This window comes from Pararge aegeria, chromosome 6 (assembly GCF_905163445.1).
Source record: "Pararge aegeria chromosome 6, ilParAegt1.1, whole genome shotgun sequence".
In the NCBI taxonomy this organism is placed as follows: Eukaryota; Metazoa; Arthropoda; class Insecta; order Lepidoptera; family Nymphalidae; genus Pararge; species Pararge aegeria.
Genome location: NC_053185.1, coordinates 2843324 through 2854593, shown reverse-complemented (window position 1 = coordinate 2854593; position 11270 = coordinate 2843324). Strand labels below are relative to the sequence as shown.

General features: G+C 37.5%; 1 protein-coding gene across 2 annotated transcripts in view; it reads right to left on the bottom strand.

Annotated features, from left to right (window-relative positions):
- Positions 1 to 731: 731 nt before the first annotated feature.
- LOC120624437 (peroxisomal acyl-coenzyme A oxidase 3) overlaps positions 732 to 11270 on the bottom strand; it is a 30872-nt gene continuing 20333 nt past the window's right edge. For both annotated transcript variants that reach the window (XM_039890981.1, XM_039890980.1), the window contains exons 9-13: positions 10732 to 10854; positions 9095 to 9214; positions 7270 to 7504; positions 2158 to 2597; positions 732 to 1085 (exon numbers count right to left, since the gene is read on the bottom strand). In XM_039890981.1, the coding sequence (XP_039746915.1) occupies positions 990 to 1085; positions 2158 to 2597; positions 7270 to 7504; positions 9095 to 9214; positions 10732 to 10854 (1014 nt within the window). In that variant the 3' untranslated portion in view covers positions 732 to 989. The remainder of the gene's footprint in view (positions 1086 to 2157; positions 2598 to 7269; positions 7505 to 9094; positions 9215 to 10731; positions 10855 to 11270) is intronic.

Below are 11270 nucleotides of genomic sequence, written 5' to 3'. Positions count from 1 at the left end.
TTCATGAGATACAGCTTGGTGACAGACGGACGGACAGCGAAGTCTTAATAATGGGCCCCGTTTAACCCTTTGAGTACGGAACCCTAAAATATGATGTAATAGTATAGCAACATAGGGGGAATGCAAAATTTGACGTAGCGGGCGCCGGCAGAAATCCCAAGCGTAACGGGGGATTCTAGAAGGTAGCGAGGGTTAGGGGAGAAATATACTTGAAATATTCGGTACCAGGGTTTTCAAATACAAGTATGAAAAAATACCAGACACGTAAACCAGGTTTTCGATTCTAGCAATGAGGAGCACAAAAATTCGTTCAATCGAAATTGTACCCTTGCTAATCGCGTTTAGAAATGTATTTCCAAGTCTTCAGTTAGGGCGTTGGCCTTGCAAGTACTTGCTTCCCTCCCGTACCAGGGCGCCTTACTTTGAAGCTAAGCCCAGGTTTTAAAACCTGCCATCGCAAACAAATCTCGTCCCGTGAGAGGATGTTGCATCTAGAATCCTGAGTGTAGCAAGAGGTTTAGGGGCGCCCAAGATGAAGACATTACCCCTGTGTAAACTTTACTTATCACACGATTAATTTATTTTCGCACTGTACAATTTTCATAACTGCAGTTGGCAGTTGGACGTTATCGCTCTCTAGATAAATTCTCTATACCAAAAAAAAAAATACAAAATATAAAAATATTAATGTCTTCGTAAATAACTTGGAAACTATAATAAAAAATGCGCAAAGTTGGTCTATCGCTTGATGCGATCTCTTCTAGAACTTAATGGAATAATCAAGTATAGGAAAACGGTATACTGCAACAGTAAAACTATTGATAAAATAAATTACATAAATAGCTAAACACATGTTTACATAGCTATAAATAGACATTTAAGTATTAGCTATTTAACCAGCTTTGTTTCCAACAGAATTGGCACTGTTAAAATTTGTTTGTGTCCATTTGATATTTAATATTATATATATATTTTTGGTGTGATTTGCCTTACAACTTAGACGCAGGCACTACGTCACGCCACCAAGGTGTTCTCTCGAAAACTCCCGGTTGACTGAAGAACGCCTTTTGGAGATTCTGATACAACTGTAACGAAATATATATAGAACTTAAGCACAAAACATTGTTTTTTATTCTATGGCAGAAATTTTACTGTGAGATAGTGATAACAAAAAAAAATAACCGGCTAAGTTTGTTGTGGGCTTAAACCAGGACGCGTTTGGAACCCTCGTAGCTTTAGGTTTCAGTTGGCGAACGAAGTTTTCACCATTCCATTACAATTATGTCAACGTATATGTATGAACGTTTCATAGTGCCTGTGATAGGCCATTAAAGAACAGATTTATGTAACGGCCGCTGTCGTGGTATTCAGAAAATACACGATAGATTAATTGGAGGTCCAGGATTCGATTTCCGGGAGGGACAATTTGGGAATTAATGTTTACAGTATTTTCTCTGGTCTGTTCTGATCACCCTTTTTTTTATATTTTGTTGTGGTGGAAAAGCTTTATGGCTACCTCTGTCTTTTTGGGCAGGACAGAGGTTATGTGGGACTCGTTTACCCGAACTAAAAACCACCACGGCATGTCCCTCTCGTTGGCTTTATTGGACGTCCGGGGAACCCGTTGTATACTTCCCAGACATGTTCTGATCACCCTACCGACAGAGACTCCAAGAGTTTAAGTATCTAGTTGTTTATATGTGTGTTATAAGTATTTCTGTATATTATTCATAAAAATATTCATCAGTCATCTTAGTACCCATAGCACAAGAAGCTACGCTTACTTTGGGGCTAGGTAAATTTCACCACCAGCGCGGCTAGTATGGGTATGATTAGTTCTTCGGGGAAAGGATAATAACTTATCTTCTCCCACAGCTATATCGACTCTCAAAGCATTGGCGAACAAGTGGAAATAATAAACGGGGTTAAAATTCTCCTATTCCATGTTCCCGTGCTTTAGTAGGTGGACACGTTAACTATATCCCCTGCCTTGGGATATAACTTTTGTTTCCTGCCTGTGCGATGAGATTATAGTCAACGGCTAATTTCTAAAGGAATATAAAATAATAGTACCACTATCATAAATGACCTTGTGTAGATAAAGTCCTTCCAAAACTCCTCTTTAGTACTTATTTTTAATATAAAAAAACATCTTACCTTTCCATCACTCTTCGCCAGCACAGAGTTCAAGACAAAGTCCGTCGGCGCGAGCGCATCCGCCACACTGACGATTTCGTTCTTCACCTCCCCGCAAAGTTCCAGCACCGAATCCCGCACCAGCCTCGCGCATTCCTCCCCTTTGGCGAAACCCCCCTGATACAGCTCCACCAAGTTCTCATCCAACGACCACAGACCATACAAACAGAAGAGCTTCGTTAGCACCGGCTGTAGTTCCCTCTCTTTCTTTTCTATGGTCTCCAAACAGAAAAGCAGTGTAATGTATTCCGCGTACACTTTTGTTAATGTCTTCCAACGGTAGACCTGAGCTTTGGATCTCGCTTGCACTTTATTCAGCCCCTGGGACAAGTTCGCTTCGTTCTTTTCGTGGGTGTACTTTAACAGCCAACAAAGTAACCATTTGTATGTTGAGATTATAACTGGAACCAATAAATGAAAATTAATGTACAAATTTTATTTATTTTTAATTCAATTATTACGGTTAACACCAATTTCACTATGTTTTTAACATAGCAGATTAAAATGAGAACAAAAAAAAAGAAAATACAAAAATAAAAACAGAAACAAAAACATAATTACAACAATTCAATCAACTTTACAATAGTTTTATCTAATAGTAATTATATTCTCAAAAAATCAAAAAAATAGTTGAGCCAAAAACATGGTGCTATTACATTTCTCACTGTACTGTAAGCAATGGCCATGTAACAAATATAACGTAAGAGCAAATAGTTGTTGCCCGCGTCCTCGTCTGTGTTTATAATGGTTTTTGTAATACCGCAGGAACCGCTACTCAAAGTCAAAGTCAAATATATCTTTATTCAAATAGGCACATAGATGGCACTTTTGATGCGTTATTATATACAAAATGTGTACATAGCAGTGAGTAGTGATGGCGATAACTACAATCGTAAACTTAAAACTAAAGCTACGAGGGTTCCAATCGCGCCCTGGTCTAAGAAGAAGCCCACAACAAACTTAGCCGGGTGTTCTTTTTGTTATCACCATCTCACATTGTCATTAGAAAATATTTAAGAAGCAACCTGGTTAGAGCAATTGTTTACACCCAAGCTTTTTTATCGTTTACGTAATCCTTTATACTATAATAGGACTTTTCTATAAGCTTTCGCTTAATACAAACTTTGAACTTCTTTAGTGACATCCCCAAGATATCAACCGGTAATTTATTGTAAAATTGTATACAATTTCCTTTAAATGAATTGCTTATTTTGTGTAGTCTAGTGTACTGCACTGCAAGTTTATTTTTGCTTCTAACGTTCAAATTATTGCAGTCACATTTTCTTTTATATTTTGATATATTTTTGTGAACATACATTAAATTTTCAAATATGTATTGGCTATAGAGTGTCATTATTTTAACATCTTTAAATTTATCTTTCAATGACTCTCTCGGACCCATTTTATAGATCGCACGAACAGCCTTCTTCTGCAGCACGAAAATAGTGCCAATATCAGCAGCATTACCCCATAGTAAAATTCCATATGACATAATGCTGTGAAAGTAACTAAAATAGACTAGCCTAGCAGTTTCTATGTCTGTCAGGTGGCGTATCTTCTTTACTGCATAGGCAGCAGAACTAAGCCTGTTCGATAAATTATTTACATGAGGGCCCCATTGAAGTTTAGCATCTAACGTTATTCCTAGAAATACTGTTGTATCCACCGGGTTCAATTCCTCATTATTAAGTAGTATAGTGGTTTTTACATGTTTAACATTTGGTAATGTGAATTTTATGCACTTAGTTTTATTTTCATTTAAAACCAAATTATTAGCTTCAAACCATTGTACTACTTTAGCGAGATAGTTGTTTACATCGTCTAAAGCTAATTCACGTCTCTTAATTTTGAACATAAGTGATGTATCATCAGCAAACAATACTATCCCGTGATTGTCCTTAACAAGGTAAGGCAGGTCATTAATGTAAATAAGGAATAGAAAAGGTCCTAATATAGAACCCTGTGGAACACCAATTTTCACAAATGACCCATTAGACCGCTTTCCATTAACGTCTACCATTTGCACCCTATCACGCAAGTAGTAACTAATCAAGTCGAGAGCTACACCCTGAATTCCATAGTGGTGTAGTTTTCTGACTAACGTTTCATGTACAACACAATCAAACGCCTTAGACAAATCACAGAACACACCAAGTGCATCATGTGACTCATCCCAAGCTTCAAATATATTATGTATTAGCTCAACACCAGCGTCGATAGTTGAGCGACCCCGTGTAAAACCAAATTGTTTAACGTGGAGTAAATCATACTTATGAAAATAGGCAAATAACTGATTTAAAATAAGTTTTTCAAAAATTTTACTAAAAGTGGGCAGTACTGATATTGGTCTGAAGTTAGTGGGGTCAGAAGTACTACCCGATTTAAACAAAGGAACTATTTTACTATGTTTCATTAAGTCAGGAAACACACCACAATCTATACAGTTATTAAATATTAATGCTAAATCGGGTGCAACGATATCAATTAGTGATTTGAGAACTTCAACGGAAATGCCCCACAAGTCACTTGTTTTTTTATTATTTAATAATTTAAAGGCTTTAATAACGTACTTTTATATAAAGAGTTTCTTATGGTCCATACAAGCGATTTCTTTGCAATATTTCGCTACGACCTTTTGTGTTGTGCATATTCATTGGAAGCTATGCATATTACGATGTTCCTTACTTTGACTTTAGGAAGGCCTTCGACAGGGTGTACAACGACATATTGCTGTTCAAGCTAAGTAATATTGATTTTGCCCCCTTCTACAACTTATGGCAATTAATTCGAAGGATCACCAACCACAAGGCATTTCTTTTTGATTTATTCCACTACAAGTTAGCCCTTGACTACAATCGCACCTGGTGGGCTAATCTGTTAGGGAGAATGGTAGTTATACCCCTAATCGGTTTCCACGCGACATCGTACCGTAACACTAAAACGCTTAGCGGCACGACTTTGTCGGTAGGGTGGTAACTAGCCACGGCCAAAGTCGCCCACCAGACCAGGCATTATAAATACTCATATTGTTCCTGTCGGGAATCGAACCCTCCTACTGAAATTCGCAGCGCTCACCGTTGCTAATTTAAGTACGAGGGTTGTACAAAATTACATCAAGATCGCTTCAACGGTTCAGTCCACAAACAAACAAACAAATAAACAAACACAATTTTGTTATTAATAGCATTAGCATGAACGCTAGAGCAGGCACGTTGATAAATTAATGTAGTTCATAAATAATTTATTATCATATATATGATAATATATTATATATTATCATATATATGATAATATATATTGATGATTATTTACTAGCTGTTGACCGCGATTTCGTCTGCGTTTGATTTTTTTTTTGATGTGGCATTCAATTTAGTTGTAGTTCTAAAAAAAATTAAAGTCAGTATCGCTAAGCCTTAAATGAGGAGTTCTGTCCTCTATCTCCAATCACATTCAGATTTACACAAAGTTTGGACAAAATTAAACAAATATTATAACCTCTATAGTCAAAAATAATTATTTAAATCGGTTATAATTTGTCGGAGTTATGGTGTAAAATCTTCAAACACTTTCATCCCCTCTCCCAAAGGAACCGAGCTTAATGTCGGAATAAAAAGTATCTATTACTTCTAACACTTCCAAGAATATGTGTATAAAGTATTATGAGGAACGGTTAAGTAGTTTTTGCGTGAAAGCGTAACAAACAAACTTACATTGACATTTATAATAAAAGTAGGGATTTTAATTGCATTTAATTTAATTTTGTAAACTCATGTACTATGTTAATTTTTTGTGGGTAAAGCATGAAATAAATTATTATTATAAAGGTTATATTTCACTTTCTCGACTTCCTATGTCGGCTGTTATAAATATCCCGTCCCGCAACTCACAGAAAAAAAAGATATCTACACCCCCTTCTATGTATCTATATTATGGGTGTTATGTATTATGGGTGTATGGTGTATAGGTGTTCTGTACTTCTTCTTCTCCTCCCTCTGCGTCTCCCTCGTCGTCTATTGTGATGTTCGTCTAGTATGATTTGGGTAAGATCTATTTATTCCGCTTGGTGACTGCCGCGTGTTTTGTGTGTAAGTAATGTTTGAGGGGCCTGGTGTCCTTGAAGACATTTGAGTATTTGATGGTAGTTGTGTGTTTTGTACGCGCTGGTCTGGTGTAGAAATACAGTGTCACCTAGGACTTTGCTGAGAATGATTGATGTATGTATGGCTGCTTGTTTTTGAAGAATGCTGATGTCAATGTAAAGGTTATTATTATAAAGGTTGCAGAACTAGAGATTTTTGTGGAAGACGTGTTTTGACGACGAAGTGAATTTGTGTAGTAGGTCCCGCGATCCCCGGCAAAGGCAACATGGGAATTAATAATTTCTAAATTTTCTCTGCTCTGGTCTGGTGGGAGATGTCGCGTAGAAACCGATTAGCCCTAACATTGTTATCCATTACAATCTTATACTGCATCATGAAATACCATCACGTGAGAGGGCTAACTTGTAGGGGAAAAAAAATACAACCGAATTAAGAACCTCCTCATTTTTGACAGAGAGACTTTAAAAAAGTGGAAAATAAAAAGCACTTTTGAGAAGAAATCAAACAATACCGCACGGCATACAAATTTTCGAGAAACTGTAAAACCAGGAATCCAACGCAGACAAAGTCGTCATATCGTCATAATGAATGAATTAATTAATTAATACATTTATATTTCACACGAAACAAAAGAACGGAAAAATATACTACGACAATACACACACCACCGTCTCCCCATAGTAAGCGTAGCTTGTGTTATGGGTACTATACTAACACGACTGATGAATATTTCTTATGAATAATATACATAAATACTTAGAATATACATATAAACACCCAGACACTGACGAACATTCATGCTTATCACACAAACATTTTCCAGTTGTGGGAATCGAACCCACGGCCCTGGGCTCAGAAAGCAGGGTCGCTGCAAACTGCGCCAATCGGCGGTCAAACAGCTGATAAACAACACAACACAGCGTATGTGTTGCAACAGGCAATTTCGCATGATACTCATAGTGTAAAAGCTTACATTGTGGATTTTTCAATTCGTTGGTGCCGGTGCAACTGAACGTCCTGTCCTTGATAGTCCTCAAGTCCTTCAGGAAGGCCACGGTGCCCAGCGGCGAGTCCACCGCTTTGCCGGCCAGCGCCGCTTCGTATTGGCGCAGGAGCCAGTTGCCGGCCTGCTGGGACAACACGTTGTTGTCGCCTTCGTAGGTCACAGTTGGCTCGTGGTTGCTTCTGATGTCTCCAAGGTTGGCACACTGGCAATCGTGAACATTTATTATTTTCTTTCTTTGTGAAATTAAGCGTTATTATTGTAGAAGAAATAAAAGATTTGTTATATAACAAAATGATATTCGTCGGTAGGTACGAGTATATTACTAAAGAACGGCTGTACCATACTTGCTGATATTATAAATAAGAATGTGTTTTTTTTGGTTTATTTGTCTGTTACGCCCTAAAATAGCAATAAATCAACTTGGGTTTTGGCATAGTTAGTTAAAAGGGAGAGTAAACAAGCTACTTTTATACCTGCAGGGCTAGCACGGGCGGGAGATAAATTTAAATTCATTTATTTCAAGTAGGCCTACTTTATAAGCACTTTTGAAACGTCCAGTTTGTGTGACTCTACCAACGGTTCGGAAAGCAGATTCTACCGAGACGAGCAGGCAAGAAACTCAGTAGTCGCAACATCAACATTTATAATCATTTTGCTATCTTGCGGGAGATGAGAGCGAGGCTGGCTGCTTCCATTCTACCTTGTCATTGAGGAATTTATCAAATGTATAGTAACCTCGCTGTACTAGATGCGTTTTAACACATTTTTTTTTTTTAAATGTATGCATTGGTAGGTCAAGAATTTCCTTAGGAATCATGTTGTAAAAGCGTATACTCAACCCCACAAAGGAGTTCTGCACCTTTCGCAGACGATATGCAGATATCACTAATTTATGACCGTTTCTGGTGAGTCGATTGTTAATTTCAGCTTTTGATTTATAAAGAGTAATATTTTGTCTCACAAAGACTATATTATATAGCGAAGCTACTGTAAGAATACCTATTTGTTTAAATTTTTCACGAAGCGATTCACGTGATCCAAGTTTATATATTATTTTTAGTAGTTTAAAAATTATATACCCCGATTATATCCCCTGACAAGGTATATAATTAACGTACCCACCTGCTAAATCACTGGAACATGGAATAGGAGAAGTTTACCCCCGTTTATTAATACACATATATTATTTGGATATTATTTCCACTTGTGCGCCAGTGCTCCGAGAGTTGATAAATCTGTGCGAGAAGATACATTTATATCATTTCCCCGGGATATAATTATCTCCTGCCCATGCTAGCCGTGCTGGAAAACAAACGGTTCCCACGGGACTTGTAGAAAACCATAATCAAAGTAGAGAGAACAAAAGGTATTTTCAATATTTTAATTTTCTTAATAGTCTACTTGTTTAATAGCAGATTCGCGCAGTGTGCAGCGACCCTGCTTTCTGAGTCATAAACATGTTAATATTATATGTATATGTATGTGTATTTATGCATATATATTAATATATATTATATTTATATAAATATTTATATATATTATATGATTACATTTATTATTTTATTAAATTATTTATGTTAGTATATAATATATTTTTTTTTACATAGAATTCCGATTTCCCGTCTCTCATTGCCTTATTCCAATAGTTAAGGTAGCCTGGAAGAGATCACTTTTAGTGATAAGGCCGCCTTTTGCATATAATTTATGTTAATGTAAGTGTTGCTGTGTGTGTTTCCTTTATTATGCAATAAAGTTGTTTAAAGAAATAAATAAATAAAGACGGCTGAGTTACCTTGAGATAGCCATGTCCTCCGCAAGCCTCTCTGCACTGTTGGGCAGCTCGCAGCGTGGTCCACGACAAAAGCGGTTTGCAGCTCGATACCATCGCGTGGATCTCTGACACAGCCTCGCTCTAATGACCAAGATTAACTACTTAAGATTGTGACATGACCCGTAGGCTGATAACGTATATTAAGACAGGCGTAATGCTAGCGACATTGCTGTCAAACGGCACTTTTGCATACATCAAAATACAAAAGTGACGTCGCAAAACGTCGCCTGTCGTGAGATACGTAATCAGCCTACGGATTCGATTACAGTATGTAACGTTGCAAACAGCAATTTGATTTTCTTGCAATTTTTGATGCATTCTAGGAGAAGTAGGGTATAAATTATTAGTGTTTCTTGGAGGAAATATCAGTACAAATTAGGAGTTATAAATTTATGAAATATCTTTATATAGGTACATTTTTTACGTATCCCAAAAGTTTTTGTGTATCCCAAACTTTCTATAAATAACTAAAAAAACGTTCTTCAAATTTACGTTACAAGTAACTTGGACATTTATTTCTATGTGATATGTTCAAGTAAATATCCGTCATTTGCTGTGCAAAACTACACATATTACTTATTTATAGTTTAGGTTCTTTAAACCTCATTCAGCGCCTTAAAATGCTTCATATTCCAAAATTACGTTCAACCAATGTGTGTTCAACATCATTGAATCTAGTAAGTTCTTCAGATCGGAAATAGCACATGCTATTCTTGCCCATATTTCTGACAGAATAAAATGTCAAATTTGCGTTAAGTTATCTCATTCGAATTCCGTAAAACCGCCCGGATACAGCAAGCGTCATGTAATATCATGGATATTGTGTCCTGTGGATATCCAACCACCCACACATAAAGGGTATAGCGCAATACCATAGAAGACCTCCCAATAGTAAAGCCTTCGACTTAGTCGCCGGGGCGCACCAGAAGCCCGCAAACTGAACGGAAGAAAACTTGATCGGAGTGAGGTCCCCCTCTCGCCTGACCGCAGGGCCCCCTTTCTAGCCTCCCACCAGTGTATTATGAAAATAAAACTTAATTTGCTGTACTACGCGAAAAGCAGGAGAATCCATAAAGTGTGATTTATAATTTCTTCAAACCTTATACTCCACACAAAACAGATCCTCGGCAATGCACCGTCCACCGGAAGCCGGAGCGTCCTCAGGAGATGTTGACTTTATAATGAATAATTGTAAAGTCAAGTTAACAAGTTAGATGGCTTAACAATTTTAGCGGCTTTTCGCGGACTATAGCAAATTAAGCTTAATTTTCATAATATATCATGGAATTCCGCAAAGTAACGCCTGCTTCTATCCAATATCTCCCACCAATGGGTCTCAGCAGGCAGGGGCAGACCGCGACGGCAAACTGAGGGTCACCATCTCCCCCACCCGAACTCTCATTAAGCAAACCCAAAGACCCTGTTGTATTAATAATAGGCGATGAGACACCGCATGCAGGTGGTAATGCCCCGAACTCCCACACCCTCACAGATGTGAGTGAAAACTACGAGTAGTGTCCTTTGCCTCAAATGAATCTGCACTCATGAATGGAATTTTTTCCTATCCGTTATCAGAAGCGGGATATCAGAAAACTCACCAAATTGTCAACTCTGTGGCCAGCGTTGGACTTCTCCACGATGTTGAGGTATGTGTGCGTGAACGATGATATGTACAGGCGGAACACTATGGCCGCTGACACGAAGCCGAATAGACGCCATTGCTGAAACAACGCTGATTCAGTTAATGCTACGATTGGTTAAGTCTATTTTATTTTACCTATCTTATAATGTAAGTGAAATTTTTTTCAAATTATTAAGAAAATAATAAAAGGACATTAGTTTTAAATAAGTGCGCAGTGCAATTTCACCTGGTGGTAAGAAATGATGCAGTCCAAGATGGTAGCGGGCTATTCTATTAGGGAGTAGGGTAGTCATAAAAGTTTAAAAAAGCTTAGGTATGAATCGCTCAAAACGACTGTGAGATGGTGATAACAAAAAAACTGGCTAAGTTTGTTGTTAGACCATAGCGCGTTTGGAATCCTCCTAGCTTTAGTTTTAAGATAACGAATGCAGTTATTACCTAACATTAGTGTTAAAATGCATGAATGCTTCATAAATGCATGTCATAAGGTCTACA